The sequence below is a fragment of the Coregonus clupeaformis genome, chromosome 23 (genome assembly GCF_020615455.1).
Source record: "Coregonus clupeaformis isolate EN_2021a chromosome 23, ASM2061545v1, whole genome shotgun sequence".
NCBI lineage: Eukaryota > Metazoa > Chordata > Actinopteri > Salmoniformes > Salmonidae > Coregonus > Coregonus clupeaformis.
Genome location: NC_059214.1, coordinates 7058255 through 7074517, shown reverse-complemented (window position 1 = coordinate 7074517; position 16263 = coordinate 7058255). Strand labels below are relative to the sequence as shown.

At 46.6% G+C, this 16263-nt stretch overlaps 1 protein-coding gene across 1 annotated transcript in view; it reads left to right on the top strand.

Moving 5' to 3' along the window:
• Window positions 1–15052: 15052 nt before the first annotated feature.
• clybl (citrate lyase beta like) overlaps window positions 15053–16263 on the top strand; it is a 183608-nt gene continuing 182397 nt past the window's right edge. Inside the window, exon 1 of the mRNA XM_041844012.2 lies at window positions 15053–15106. Coding sequence (XP_041699946.2) covers window positions 15063–15106 — 44 coding nt within the window. The 5' untranslated portion in view covers window positions 15053–15062. The remainder of the gene's footprint in view (window positions 15107–16263) is intronic.

Sequence of the window (16263 nt, the reverse complement as noted above, 5' to 3'; positions counted from 1 at the left end):
CAAGAGGGCAGATGACAAATGATGGTGCCTAGCTAAGTAATTTTTCCTGCAAGCCACCTATCTAGCTAGCTAACTTTAGTTTATCTACTGACACCCATATTGTGTATTGCTGGCTAACATACTACTGTGTTACAAATCAAATAATAAATCTGTTTGCTAACTTAGATAGCTATGTAGCTAGCTAGGTAACTAGCTAAGTTAGCTAACTAAACAACTACCGGTAGCCATATTTATGACTAAAAATAAAATAGGCTTTACAATCAGATCTCTTTTGTATCTCGGTTGTAAAACCTTGTCACAACTGTCTGTGAGATGCGGTAAACGAAGTCAGGCGCAGGACACAGAACTCTCGGATACGTACTTTTAATACGAAAAGGATCCAAAAGGACACAGAAAATAACTCCACGCAGGGAGGAAATAACCCGCTCACAAAATAGACAACCGTGAAGGGGAAAACAATCACACACAAAGTACAGATGAGAGACAGGGGTAATTATAAGGGAAACAATTAACATAATGACGAACAGGTGTAAACAATACAGACAAAACGAAACAAACACCGATAACATCGAAGGGCAGTAGCTAGTACTCCGGGGACGACGAACGCCGAAGCCTGCCCGAGCAAGGAGGAGGAGCAGCCTCGGCAGAATCCGTGACAGTACCCCCCCCCCCTTGACGCGCGGTACCAGCCGTGCGCCGACCCCGGCCTCGGGGACGGCCAGGAGGACGCGGAGCAGGGCGAGTTGGGTGACTCCGGTGGAACTCTGTCAACAGGGAGTGATCTAGGATGTCCCTCCTAGGGACCCAGCACCGTTCCTCCGGACCGTACCCCTCCCACTCCACGAGATACTGCAGACCCCCCATCCGACGCCTCGAATCCACGATGGAACGGACTGAGTACGCCGGAGCCCCTTCGATGTCTAGTGGGGGCGGAGGGGCCTCTCGTACCTCATTCTCCTGGAGTGGACCAGCTACCACCGGCCTGAGGAGAGACACATGGAACGAGGGGTTAATGCGATAATTAACAGGCAGCTGTAACCTATAACATACCTCGTTCAATCTCCTCAGGACTTTAAATGGCCCCTCAAACCGCCGGCCCAGCTTCCGGCAGGGCAGGTGAAGGGGTAGGTTTCTGGTCAAGAGCCAGACCCGATCTCCCGGTGCATAAACCGGACCCTCACTGCGGTGGTGATCGGCGCTCGCCTTTTGCCATCTGATGGCCCGCTGCAGATGGACGTGCGCAGCGTTCCATGTCTCCTCCGAGCGCCGAAACCATTCATCCACCGCAGGAGCCTCGATCTGGCTCTGATGCCAGGGTGCCAGAACCGGCTGATAGCCCAACACACACTGGAAAGGAGTGAGATTAGTGGAGGAGTGGCGGAGTGAGTTTTGGGCTATCTCTGCCCAGGGAATATACCCCGACCACTCCTCCTGCCGGTCCTGGCAGTAGGACCTCAGAAACCTACCCACATCTTGGTTTACTCTCTCCACCTGCCCATTACTCTCAGGGTGAAAACCCGAGGTAAGGCTGATCGAGACCCCCAAACGTTCCATAAACGCCCTCCACACTCTAGAGGTGAACTGGGGACCCCGATCAGACACTATATCCTCAGCCACCCCGTAGTGCCGGAAAACGTGAGTAAACAGGGCTTTGGCCGTTTGTAGGGCTGTAGGAAGACCTGGCATAGGGATGAGACGGCAGGCCTTAGAAAACCGATCCACAACGACCAAGATCGTGGTATTCCCCTGGGAGGGCGGAAGGTCTGTGACAAAATCCACCGGCAGGTGAGACCATGGGCGTTGTGGAACGGGGAGAGGTTGTAACTTCCCTCTGGGCAGGTGTCTAGGCGCCTTACACTGGGCGCACACCGAGCAGGAAGAAACGTAAACTCTCACGTCCTTAGCTAAGGTGGGCCACCAGTACTTCCCGCTACAACAGTGCACCGTCCGACCAATACCAGGATGACCAGAGGAGGGTGACGTGTGAGCCCAATAAATCAGTCGGTCACGGACCTCGAGCGGCACGTACCTCCGTCCCTCTGGACACTCTGGGGGAGAAGGGTCGGAACGTAACGCCCGCTCAATTTCCGTGTCGACCTCCCCCACCACCGGTGCCACGAGACAAGACTCCGGTAGTATGGGAGTGGGCTCAATGGACCTCTCCTCTGTGTCATATCGTCGGGACAGGGCGTCTGCCTTATGTGATCTTAAAGACAAACCGGGCCAGAAACATGGCCCACCTAGCCTGACGAGGGTTCAGTCTCTTCGCTGCCCGGATGTACTCCAGGTTACGATGGTCAGTCAGAATGAGAAAAGGGTGGTTAGCCCCCTCAAGTCAATGTCTCCACACCTTCAGGGCCTGGACCACAGCTAGCAGCTCCCTGTCCCCCACGTCATAATTGTGCTCCGCCGGACTGAGCTTCTTAGAATAGAAAGCACAGGGGCAGAGTTTTGGAGGCGTGCCCGAGCACTGAGACAGTATAGCACCGATCCCTGCCTCGGACGCATCCACCTCGACTTGGAACGCCAAAGAGGGATCCGGATGTGCCAGCACCGGAGCTGAGGTGAACAGGTCCTTCAAATGACTAAACGCCCTGTCCGCCTCAGCCGACCACTGCAAACGCACCGGGCCCCCCTTTAGCAGGGAGGTAATGGGAGCCGCTACCTGTCCAAAACCCCAGATAAACCTCCGGTAGTAATTGGCAAAACCCCAAAACCGCTGCACCTCCTTTACTGTAGTTGGAGTCTGCCAATTACGCACGGCTGAAACGCTGTCAATCTCCATCTCCACCCCTGACGCAGACAACCGGTGTCCCAGGAAGGAGATGGACTCCTGGAAAAACAGACATTTCTCTGTCTTCAGATACAGATCATGCTCCAACAGTCTACCCAGCACCCGACGTACCAGGGACACATGCTCGGTACATGTAGCGGAGTATATCAGAATGTCATCAATATACACCACTACCCCCTGTCCATGCAAATCCCGGAAAATCTAGTCTACAAATGATTGGAAAACTGAAGGAGCATTCATTAGACCGTATGGCATGACGAGGTACTCATAGTGACCCGAGGTGGTACTGAAGGATGTTTTCCACTCATCTCCCTCCCGAATGCGCACCAGGTTGTAAGCGCTCCTGAGATCCAATTTTGTGAAGAAGCGCACCCCGTGTAATGACTCCGTCATACTAGCAATCAGAGGGAGAGGATAGCTGTATTTAATAGTGATCTGATTGAGACCACGGTAATCAATACACGGGCGTAAACCCCCATCCTTCTTCTTCACAAAAAAGAAACTTGAGGACGCAGGAGAAGTGGAAGGCCGTATGTATCCCTGTCTCAAGGATTCGGCGACGTATGTCTCCATAGCAGCCGTCTCCTCCTGAGACAGAGGATACACATGGCTGCGAGGGAGCGCCGCGCCAACCTGGAGGTCTATCGCACAATCCCCCTGTCGATGAGGTGGTAATTGAGTCGCCTTCTTCTTACAGAAGGCACTTGCCAAATCGGCATACTCAGGAGGAATGTGCATTGTGGGCATTTGGTTCGGACTCTCCACCGTCGTTGCCCCTATGGAAACACCTACACACCGCCCCACACACTGATCAGACCATCCCTTGAGAGCCCTCTGTTGCCATGAAATGTTGGGGTCATGAGATATTAACCAGGGAAGTCCCAACACCACTGGAAACACAGGAGAGTCAATTAAATACAACTGTATAGTCTCCTCATGATTTTTCTGCGTTTTCATCTTCAGTGGCGCTGTGACCTCCCTAATCAATCCCGACCCCAAAGGCTGGCTATCTAGGGCATGGATAGGGAAGGGCACATCGACTGGTAATATAGGGATCCCTAACTTATATGAGAAATGGCGATCGATAAAATTCCCAGCTGCGCCTGAATCGACTAGCGTAAGAAGAAACTTCTGGAAACATCACTTGGATACACATATGAACAGCAGAGAGCTCTGGGTGAGTTGGGACCTTACTCACCGGGAATGACTCATCAGTGCGCTGCCTGCTGCCTCGAATCCGAGGAGACCCTCCCCAGCACCGAACCGCTGTGTGTCCTCGGCGGCCACAGTTGGTGCAGGGGACAGCCTCCTTCCTGGCCTCCCTACTACCAGCACCCCCGAGCTCCATAGGGCTCGGCTCGGAGGTGCTGGGGGATGGAATGGACGGCCCCAGCGCTGGACGTCCGCGAGTAGCCAACAGGGTATCCAAGCAAATCGACATGTCCACCAGCTGATCGAAGCTTAGATTGGTGTCCCTGCAGGCCAGCTCTCGACGAACGTCCTCCCTCAGGCTGCATCTGTAGTGGTCGATGAGGGCCCTCTCATTCCATCCCGAATTGGCAGCCAGAGTCCGGAAGTCCAGTGCGAATTCCTGCGTGCTCCTCCTCCCCTGTCTGAGGTGGAATAGACGCTCACCCGCCGCCTTCCCCTCCGGGGGATGATCGAACACTGCCCTGAAGCGGCGGGTGAACTCCGCATAGTTCACAGTAGCGGCGTCTATCCCTCCCCACTCGCCGTTGGTCCACTCCAGTGCCTTGCCGGACAGACAGGAGATGAGGGCGGACACGCTCTCGTATCCCGAGGGTGCCGGGTGAATGGTTGCCAGGTAAAGTTCCACCTGGAGCAGGAAACCCTGACACCCGGCTGCGGTGCCATCATAAGCCCTCGGGAGCGAGAGCCGAATCCCACTGGACTCCGGATGTGAGACGATAGGAGTAGCCGATGGTGGTGGTATCGTTGGAGGAGGTGTGGGCAAACCTCCTCTCTCCCATCGTCCCAAAGTGTTCATAACATTATCCAGAGCGGCACCAAGATTTTGGAGCATCGCTGCCTGTTGTAGGACGCGCTCCTCGAGTGATCCAGTCGGTGCCGTCGCTCCTGCTGACTCCATGGTAAGGTGTGTGATTCTGTCACGACTGTCTGTGAGATGCGGTAAACGAAGTCCGGCTCAGGACACAACTCTCGGATACGTACTTTTAATACGAAAAGGATCCAAAAGGACACAGAAAATAACTCCATGCAGGGAGGAAATAACCCGCTCACAAAATAGACAACCGTGAAGGGGAAAACAATCACACACAAAGTACAGATGAGAGACAGGGGTAATTATAAGGGAAACAATTAACATAATGACGAACAGGTGTAAACAATACAGACAAAACTAAACAAACACCGATAACATCGAACGGCAGTAGCTAGTACTCCGGGGACGACGAACACCGAAGCCTGCCCGAGCAAGGAGGAGGAGCAGCTTCGGCAGAATCCGTGACAAACCTCTTCTCTATTTAGAGTAAACCTAAAGCTAGGTTTACCAGCAAACGTTAGCACATGACTGGAGTTGGCTAGCTAGTTAGCATAGCGCCTGCGAACTTATGCGCCACCCCTCGCATTTGTAACATCAGCAATTGTAAATAATTTTACTTGCTAGCTAACATGTAGCATAACATTGGTTGTGATTATGATCTTGGATGCATTTCAAATCACACAAACTTATAGGCATGACGCAAGATTGATTCCAAATAGATGTAAATAGCAAGTATTACATATTCATCAAGCTAGCTAGCTAAATGTACTACCAAACAGTGAGGAGAAACAATAATACAACAATTTACTGTTGTAAATCTCTAAAACTGAAGCTGGTTTTACTATACAAATATTTGCTTCAGCTGCCTGATAGACATGGCTGTAGGCAGGCCTACCTATCTAGGCTCATATGTACGGTCTGGTCACTGTGCAAAGGTTGAGGGTTAAGCCATATTTTATTCTATAAGGCTGGATATTGTTGTAAATGAAATCTCTGTACCTGTGCACCTGTATGCATGTTCAACTAGTCTACTCTAATGTTGATGTTATGCTGGCACGATTCAACTCTTGATCGAACTGTATAATAAAGTATAATTTGAGTTTTTTTGTCTTACAGACAATACTGTGTGGTGCCTGGGCTTCTTCCTGGAGTGGATTGTAGCTACAGATTCATAATTCCTTTGCCTGCATGTGTCATTGTAGCAGAATTGTATCCTGTGAACTGTATCCCTCTCAAGGGATTAGACATTATGCTGGATTTCAAGCAGATGACTCGTGTGGGGCTGAATGGCAGTTTGATCATGACAACTCCTCCGACAGCTTTGCAAGTATTCCCTGAACTTACTGTATGATTCTTTGGAATGGAAATGTCATCATGACCACCTCTCCCATCATCTGCTGATCACCAGTTCTCTTAGCTACAGATTGTTAAACCAGATAATGTGATTTAACCAAAGTATCCATTACTGGGAGTTACAGGATAGGTACTGTTTGGTGTAGAACTGAGAATTTGACCAACCTTAGCGAAACAGTCTTCATCCTCGGGGAAACAGGAGTCTCATAAAATGCCTGTGTCCAGTTGCAGGGGGTCAGTTTGAATTTAGAAAATGCTCAGTTATGGAAATGTTTTGCTCCATAAAGTAATCCAACAATATATGTGCCGCCATCGTGTCTATTTCATGTCTTTTCACTAATTGATCGAGACAGGTCTCTGTCATCATGCAGCACTTCCGGGTGGACACCCACCTGTCTTTATCAATGGGAGAAGACTTGAAATAGACAAGATGTCGGCAAAAATCTTTGGGTAAATCACATCTGGTGTAACAATCTGTAACTACAGTTCTCTACACTTAAGTGTCTCTACACCTGGAGACACACTCGGACACACTGAACTGTACTTGACAGTTTATTTTTTTTGTATGTTACTTTGCCATATAACATTGTTGTTGAATACCCAGTTCTCTTGAGTCAACATTAAATAGTGTACATTCACCTGTATTTTAGATTTTGACAAATAAACAAACATTCTTACATAAATATCTTATGTGAATCCATAAGGGCAGACAAATGTTAAAGATTGATAGAAAATATCCATATTTATTTTATGGCGGTTCTACAACCCTGTTCCTGGAGAGCTCATCCTGTAGGTTCTCACTCCAACCCTAATCTAGCACACCTGATTCTTATAATTAGCTGGTTGATAAGCTGATCCAGGTTAGTTACAACTGAGATTGGAGCGAAAACCTACAGGAGGGTAGCTCTCCAGGAACAGGGATGGAGACCCATGTTCTACATCGTCTTATGCTGAGCCACATTGGCTACGTTTACACAGGCAGCCCAATTCTGATATTTTTTCCACTAATTGTTCTGAATAACATCAGATCTTTTTCAGAACTGATCTGATTGGTCAAAAGACCAATTAGTGGAAAAAATATCAGAATTGGGCTGCCTGTGTAAACGCAGCCATAGTCCTTTATCCGGCTTTGGTACACCGGCAATTTTAATTTTATTTAACTAGGCAAGTCAGTTAAGAACAAATTATTATTTACAATGATGGCCTACCCCAGCCAAACCCGGACAACGCTGGGCCAATTGTGCGCCGCCCTATGGGACTCCCAATCACGGCTGGATTTTGATACAGCCTGGAATCAAACCAGGGTCTGTAGTGATGCCTCTAGCACTGAGATGCAGTGCCTTAGACTGCTGCACCACACAATGGTGGCCTGGGGAAGCTGAGACTCTTTGTGCTCATGGCGATGGGCTTGTCCTGTCTGCGGTGAACGGCCAACAGGATATGACTGCCGAAAGTGGTGTAGAGCTTCTTAACCACCAATTGTTTGGTCCTCTTGCAGAAGATTTGCTGGTACTGCAAGTCTCCTGGAAAGACATGGTTGTGGTCTTAGCATTTTACACTTTTTGTGGAAGGGACGTAGGGCAACACGGGTTTGTTGGTAAAGGTATCAACCAAATGGGACAGGCTAGCATACAGTGGGGAAAAAAAGTATTTAGTCAGCCACCAATTGTGCAAGTTCTCCCACTTAAAAAGATGAGAGAGGCCTGTAATTTTCATCATAGGTACACGTCAACTATGACAGACAAAATGAGAAAAGAAAATCCAGAAAATCACATTGTAGGATTTTTAATGAATTTATTTGCAAATTATGGTGGAAAATAAGTATTTGGTCAATAACAAAAGTTTCTCAATACTTTGTTATATACCCTTTGTTGGCAATGACACAGGTCAAACGTTTTCTGTAAGTCTTCACAAGGTTTTCACACACTGTTGCTGGTATTTTGGCCCATTCCTCCATGCAGATCTCCTCTAGAGCAGTGATGTTTTGGGGCTGTCGCTGGGCAACACGGACTTTCAACTCCCTCCAAAGAATTTCTATGGGGTTGAGATCTGGAGACTGGCTAGGCCACTCCAGGACCTTGAAATGCTTCTTACGAAGCCACTCCTTCGTTGCCCGGTGTGTTTGGGATCATTGTCATGCTGAAAGACCCAGCCACGTTTAATCTTCAATGCCCTTGCTGATGGAAGGAGGTTTTCACTCAAAATCTCACGATACATGGCCCCATTCATTCTTTCCTTTACACGGATCAGTCGTCCAGTCCCTGGCGGCGTAGTGTGTTACTGATGGTAGGCTTTGTTACTTTGGTCCCAGCTCTCTGCAGGTCATTCACTAGGTCCCCCGTGTGGTTCTGGGATTTTTGCTCACCGTTCTTGTGATCATTTTGACCCCACGGGGTGAGATCTTGCGTGGCGCCCCAGATCGAGGGAGATTATCAGTGGTCTTGTATGTCTTCCATTTCCTAATAATTGCTCCTACAGTTGATTTCTTCAAACCAAGCTGCTTACCTATTGCAGATTCAGTCTTCCCAGCCTGGTGCAGGTCTACAATTTTGTTTCTGGTGTCCTTTGACAGCTCTTTGGTCTTGGCCATAGTGGAGTTTGCAGTTTGACTGTTTGAGGTTGTGGACAGGTGTCTTTTATACTGATAACAAGTTCAAACAGGTGCCATTAATACAGGTAATGAGTGGAGGACAGAGGAGCCTCTTAAAGAAGAAGTTACAAGTCTGTGAGAGACAGAAATCTTGCTTGTTTGTAGGTGACCAAATACTTATTTTCCACCATAATTTGCAAATACATTCATAAAAAATCCTACAATGTGATTTTCTGGATTTATTTTCTCAATTTGTCTGTCATAGTTGACGTGTACCTATGATGAAAATTACAGGCCTCTCTCATCTTTTTAGGTGGGAGAACTTGCACAATTGGTGGCTGACTAAATACTTTTTTCCCCCACTGTATCTCCCCCTTTCACTATGACGCAGTAGCTTTCACTTCCCCACCCGCCATTTAAAAAAAGACCCAGCAGAGCTCCATTGATTTCTTCGATCATGCAGAGACGGGCAGCACGAAGGTCTCGTCATTGACTTTGCTGGAAAGGGGAGAAATTGTGCTTTACAATGGTATTCATATTATAGTTGACCTGGAAGTATTCCGTTTTTGGGTCACTAAAATAAGGTAAAATGTACGGAACAGCGCGATGTACAAAAGTGCGTTAGCTACCATTAACTAGCTAACTTATCCAGCTAGATTAGCAAGCTAGGTAATGTTAGTTTACCTCTAATTGAGAATCTTCCGTTTTGTTGTGAAGAAGAAAAAAAAAAACGTTCACATCAATTCTCCGCTGTCATCGAAATGGATTTCCCATAAGTTCAGCTTGAAAATCCCTCTGATAATCTTTTGTCACCGCATCATTCTTGATAGCCGCAAGCCACTGGCAGAATCGGGGTGAATCTCTGGTAGGTAAAATGGTGAAGATAACTCATTTTCGCACTTGTTTGTAATGAGCACAGCCAGGCACAGAACACCACAAAAAAAACGAACGTTTAAAAAACTAAAAAACTTGCCTAGAGAAGTTCTGAGATTACTGTGTGTTGGTCGTTGGAAGTAAACAATGCCGTTATTCAAGTGGGCGGTACCTAGTGGGTGGTATCAGCATTCGCTATGAATGCCGGACTTTGGTTGTTGAAATGTCCAGTGATTCTACCAGTGAACTATTATGTGTGTTTTTTCGCGTTATTTGTAATTTATTCTGTACATAATGTTTCTGCCACCATCTCTTATGAACAAAAAGAGCTTCTGGATATCAGGAAAGCAATTACTCACCTTGTATTGGACGAAGATTTTTTCTTCAATGAGTCGGACGCGAAGGATATCCTACAGACACCGACAAGGCCCAAATATCCGTCATTCGCATTAGAAAGAGACAGAGATATAGTGGACGTAGGTCGGGGTGCCTTGTAAGGATCCGACAGCGAGCGAGTAAACTGCCTCTTCCATCAATCCTATTAGCCAATGTTCAATCATTTGAAAATAAATTGGATGACCTAAGATTAAGGTTATCCTACCAACAGGACATTAAAAACTGTAATATCTTATGTTTCACCGAGTCGTGGCTGAACGACGACATGGATAACATACAGCTGGCGGGATATACGCTACATCGGCAGGATAGAACGGCTGACTCCGGTAAGACAAGGGGTGGCGGTTTGTGTATATTTGTAAACAACAGCTGGTGCATAAAATCTAATACTAAAGTAGTCTTGAGGTTTTGCTCAACTGAGGTAGAGTATCTCATGAAAAGCTGTAGACCACACTATTTACCAAGAGAGTTTTCATCTATATTTTCCGTAGCTGTCTATTTACCACCACAAACCAAGGCTGGCACTAAGATTGCACTCAATGAGCTGTATAAGGCCATAAGTAAACAGGAAAACGTTAATCTAGAGGCAGCGCTCCTAGAGGCCGGGGACTTTAATGCAGGGAAACTTACATCCGTTCTACCTAATTTCTACCAGCATGTTAAATGTGCAACCAGAGGAGAAAAAAAACTCTAGACCACCTTTACTCCACACACAGAGACGGGTACAAAGCTCTCTTTCGCCCTCCATTTGGCAAATCTAACCATAACTCTATCCTCCTGATTCCTGCTTATAAGCAACAACTAAAGCAGGAAGCATCAGTGACTCGGTTAATAAGGAAGTGGTTAGATGACGCAGATGCTAAGCTACAGGACTATTTTGCTTGCACAGACTGGAATAAGTTCCGGGATTCTTCCGATAGCATTGAGGAGTACACCACATCAGTCTCTGGCTTCATCAATAAGTGCATCGATGACGTCATCCCCACAGTGACCGTACGTACATACCACAACCAGAAGCCATGGATTACAGGCAACATCCGCAATGAGCTAAAGGGTAGAGCTGCCGCTTTCAAGGAGCAGGACTCGAACCCGGACGCTTATAAGAAATCCCGCTATTCCCTCCGACGAAACATCAAACAGGCAGAGAGTCAATACAGGACTAAGATTGAATCGTACTACACCGGCTCTGATGCTCGTCGGATGTGGCAGGGCTTGAAAACTATTACAGACTACAAAGGGAAGCACAGCCGCGAGCTTCCCAGTGACACAAGCCTACCAGACTAGCTAAATCACTTCTATGCTCGCTTCGAGGCAAGCAACTCTGAAGCATGCATGAGAGCGTCAACTGTTCCGGATGACTATGTGATCATGCTCTCTGTAGCCGATGTGAGTAAGAATTTTAAGTAGGTCAACATTCACAAGGCCGCAGGGCCATACGGATTACCAGGACGTGTACTCCGAGCATCCACTGACAAACTGGCAAGTGTTTTCACTAACATTTTCAACATGACCCTGACTGAGTCTGTAATACAAACATGTTTCAAGCAGACCAACATAGTCTCTGTGCCCAAGAACACTAAGAAAACCTGCCTAAATGACTACCGACCCATAGCACTCGCGTCTGTAGCCATGAAGTGCTTTGAAAGTCTGGTCATTGCTCACATAAACACCATTATCCCAGAAACCCTAGACCCCGCCCCAACAGATCCACAGATGATGCAATCTGTATTGCACTCCACACTGCCCTTTCCCACATGGACAAGAGGTACACCTATGTGAGAATGCTATTCATTGACTACAGCTCAACGTTCAACACCATAGTGCCCTCAAACCTCATCACTAAGCTAAGGACCCTGGGCTTAGTGATGAGGTTTGAGGGCACTACGGAGGCACCTCCCTCTGCAACTGGATCCTGGACTTCCTGACGGGCTGCCCCCAGGTGGTAAGGGTAGGTAACAACACATCTGCCACACTGATCCTCAACACTGGGGCCCCTCAGGGGTGCGTGCTCTGTCCCCTCCTGTACTCCCTGTTCACCCATGACTGCATGGCCAGGCACGACTCTAACACCATCATTATGTTTGCCGACGACACAATGGTAGGCCTGCTCACCGACAACGATGAGATAGCGTATAGGGAGGAGGTCCGAGACCTGGCCGTATGGTGCCAGGATAACAACCTCTCCCTTAACGTGATCAAGACAAAGTAGATGTTTACATTTACGGGGCTGTAGTGGAACAGGTTGAGAGCTTGAAGTTCCTTGGTGTCCACATCACCAACAAACTATCATGGTCCAAACACACCAAGACAGTCGTGAAGAGGGCACGACAAAGCCTGTTCCCCCTCAGGAGACTGAAAAGATTTGGCATGGGTCCTCAGATCTTATAAAAGTTCTACAGCTGCACCATCGAGAGCATCCTGACTGGTTGCATCACTGCCTGGTATGGCAACTGCTCGGCAGTCCAACCGGCCTCACAACCCCAGACCAAGTGTATGGCGTTGTGTGGGCGAGCGGTTTGCTGATGTCAGTGTTGTGAACAGAGTGCCCCATGGCGGTGGTGGGGTTATGGTATGGGCAGGCATAAGCTACGGACAACAAACACAATTGCATTTTAACGATGGCAATTTGAATGCACAGAGATACCATGACGAAATCCTGAGGCACATTGTCATACCATTCATATGCTGCCATCACCTCACCTTTCAGCATGATAATGCACAGCCACATGTCAGAAGGATCTGTACAAAATTCCTGGAAGCTGAACATTTCACAATTCTTCCATGGACTGCATACTATGGGTTTAGAATAACGAATACTTTTTCACTTCTCTCATTGATTTATCAAACCCCAAACCCCGGCCTGGTCTGTTTTGCAAGCGTTCCTGAAAGACTCGCAATGTTGCGCCTCTGGGTGGTTAGTGTGTTAGTGTCCGACTATTGGCTGTTGCAGATGCACCTCCTTTCATCTACATTAGGTTGTTTCAAGGTGATTTGTAGGTGATTTCCTTAGTTAATTTTATATATCTACAGGCACAACCGGTTCGAGACAATCTCTTAAGTAGTTGTACATGTTATTACTCCAACAAACCCTCTGTAAATGATGGAGTTAGTTTTGCATGGCCCTGTGATCAGAGTAGGCAGAGTCTGCGCATTTCCATTGGTCCTTAAATGAAATCTTCACTCACCCGGGGCACCGGGCCATGCAAAAAGAACTCACCAATAGTATTTGACATACAGTGGGGGAAAAAAGTATTTAGTCAGCCACCAATTGTGCAAGTTCTCCCACTTAAAAAGATGAGAGAGGCCTGTAATTTTCATCATAGGTACACGTCAACTATGACAGACAAATTGAGATTTTTTTTCCCAGAAAATCACATTGTGAGGTGATATGAAATATGAGTGATTTAGCATTTTATTGCATTGCAAGAGTACATTTTGTGAACTGTCCTGTCTCTGACCGTCCCCTCCTCTCGACCTGGGCGGTCTAGTGCATGCAAAATAAGTTTTGGGACTGCAAAAAGGGAAAACATCTCGAGAAACATCGTAGGGATGCCAGAGTACCCTGGTGCAAACCAGGAGTACTATGGAAGTAACATAAGACAAAGATTCAGTTGGAGAGCCTCGTAAATGGCGTTCCTTGAGAAAGCAAGAACAAGATGTATGTTAGGAGAAGTGCAGTATTATCATAAGGAGACGTATAAAGATGAGTCTGTGGCAGTAGGGGTGAAGTTTTTGGAAAAAGTGGACCCTTGCCTTTTGGCCGATCCATTTGTGGTTTTAGGGTGGGTGAAAAAAAGAGTTGGGTATAGTGGAATCGGTGAGGGTAACCAGAAGTGGTCAAGTGATCATTGTTTGTGTTTCTGCTGGTCAGAGGGAGAAGGTGCTCGGAGTTAAACAAATGGGGGCAAGAAATGTGAATTGTTTCGCTCTCAAGAAAAGGGCGCCATTGAAAGGAGTGATTGCTGGGGTAGCAGTAAATGTAAAAGTGGACCAACTGAAGGGGAAGATTCCCGGTGATTGTGATGCTCGTCGTTTGGTGCGACGCAAACAGGGTGGCGAGAGTGGGGAAACAGAAGAGTCAATGTCTGTTCTTTTGAGATTTGAAGTTGAGTCTTTGTCCGACAAAGTGAAGTTAGGATATGTAAGTTATCAGTACGAGCTTATGTGCCGAATATGTTACGATGTTACAGGTGTCAAACTTATGGGCATGTGGCAGCAGTGTGTAGGAGGGAGGTTCCAAGGTGTGAGAAGTGTGCAGAAGGGCATGAGACAAAGGAATGTGTAGCATTGGGGAAGGTAGTGGTATGTCCTAATTGTAGGGGTGCCCATGGGGCTGTGGATCAGAAATGTCCTGTGCGAGAGAGGCAGTTTGAGGTTTCCAGGGTAAGAGTAGTGAAGTTGTCATATGCTGAGGCAGTGAAGAAAGTAGAGGAAGATGGGTCAAGGGGGAGGAGTGGTGAGAGTAGTAGATATGTACCAGTACAGAGGGATAGGCCAACAAGTGATATATGTTTCAGTAAGATTGGAATTTTAGCATTTATAGCAATGGTTGTTAATTGTACTGCAGGGATGGAACGTAAATCAAAGAAAATTGAGGTTGTGGTGGCAGCTGCAGAGAGGTATTTGGGTGTGCGAGACTTGACATCAGAAGAGTTACAGGGTGTGTTAAGTGGTGATGTCCCATCCTTTCAGGTTGAGGGCATGAGGTAGGAATAAATAGATTTAAATAGTGGAGTAGGGTGGTGTTAAGTTATTTATTTTTTATTTTTTAGGAGAAAAAATGAATTTCTGAGTGTAGTGTTAGATGGTAGTGCATTTCTTTATTTTATTTTTCAAGTAAAATATAAGGGAGTTGTACTCCAGTCTAGTAGGTGGCAGAAATGCAACATATTGGATGGCAACAGCCGTTAAACCTCATCGAAGAAGAATCCGCTTCTTAGCTGACTCAGAGGCCAATCAGAGCTCTTCGATAGCTCAACAGAAATACACCAGTAGCCAATCCCGTTTTGCCTATAGAAAAACGTGGAAACAAAATGGCGCAGTCCATAATTCGTGCTGTCAGACGAGCTGTCCCACAGTAAGTTAGAAATTCAACACTCAATGCTGTTGTGAACGAGACTTTGTGCGAGTGCAAATTACTACGGGCTTCAGTAAACCGAAACTGAGATCTTTTGTCGACTGGCATGTCGTAAAAATACAGCTGTTGCTCACTTACCAGCATTAGCTAGTTATAGCTACTTTCTGCTAGCGGAGTCAGTCAACAACAGTGACATTCCCAAGTAGTTCAATCACATGCTATTTCCATTGTAATTACCATTCGAGTTGATTACAATCACCTGCGTTTCGTTACAATGTTTTATCTCCGTGCCACGGGTAGTAGCTACTGTGGTTCCAATTTGCACATGTATCTAGAATGTAAATATATCACTTCACGCTATATGTTTTGAATGCAGACTTATTTTATTGTGAACTGGTTTGATACAGTAACTAGATACATTTGGAGTCGCATGTGCTGTGTTTCTCCGCAAGCTAGGTTGTTGACAACTTGACATACGGTAGACCAGGGGCGTTAAACTCACTCCATGGAGGGCCTAGTGTCTGCAGGTTTTTCATTTCAATTAAGTCCTAGACAACCAGGTGTGGGGAGTTTCTTACTAATTTGTGACCTTAATTCATCAATCAAGTACAAGTGAGCAGCGAAAACCCGCAGACACTCGGTCCTCCGTGGAATGAGTTTGACAGGTGTATGGGATTTGTAGTGTCAGAGAGGGATAGCCATAGTGTGCAAATATTTTTGCTTCTCAAAACAGATCAATCTTAAACACATGACTCACCTGATACAATACTTGGGTGATATTATATCTTAACATTGCATAATACTATAATGGGTGTAAATGTAATGAATGGGAAGGACAACAGGTTTCAAATTGCATATTTATTGTGTAATAGGCCTATCCTACATAATTGCACTAATGTCATCAGCCCAAGATGTACTCTTAAGGAGCCTACCATTATTCCTTAAGGTCCAAGGACCTTATATTATTTTCAGCGCTAGACTGGCTCTGGCGGCCAAAACGGCCCAATACTCAATCTAAATGTGAATCAATTCTGAATTGTGATACGGTTTTAGGAACATAAAGCCCTTTACTTTCATATCGCATCAAAATAATTTCACAAATGCAAAATATACACTTACTGTGCACTGTTTTAACCGGCTTTATCACAGTTGCAGTA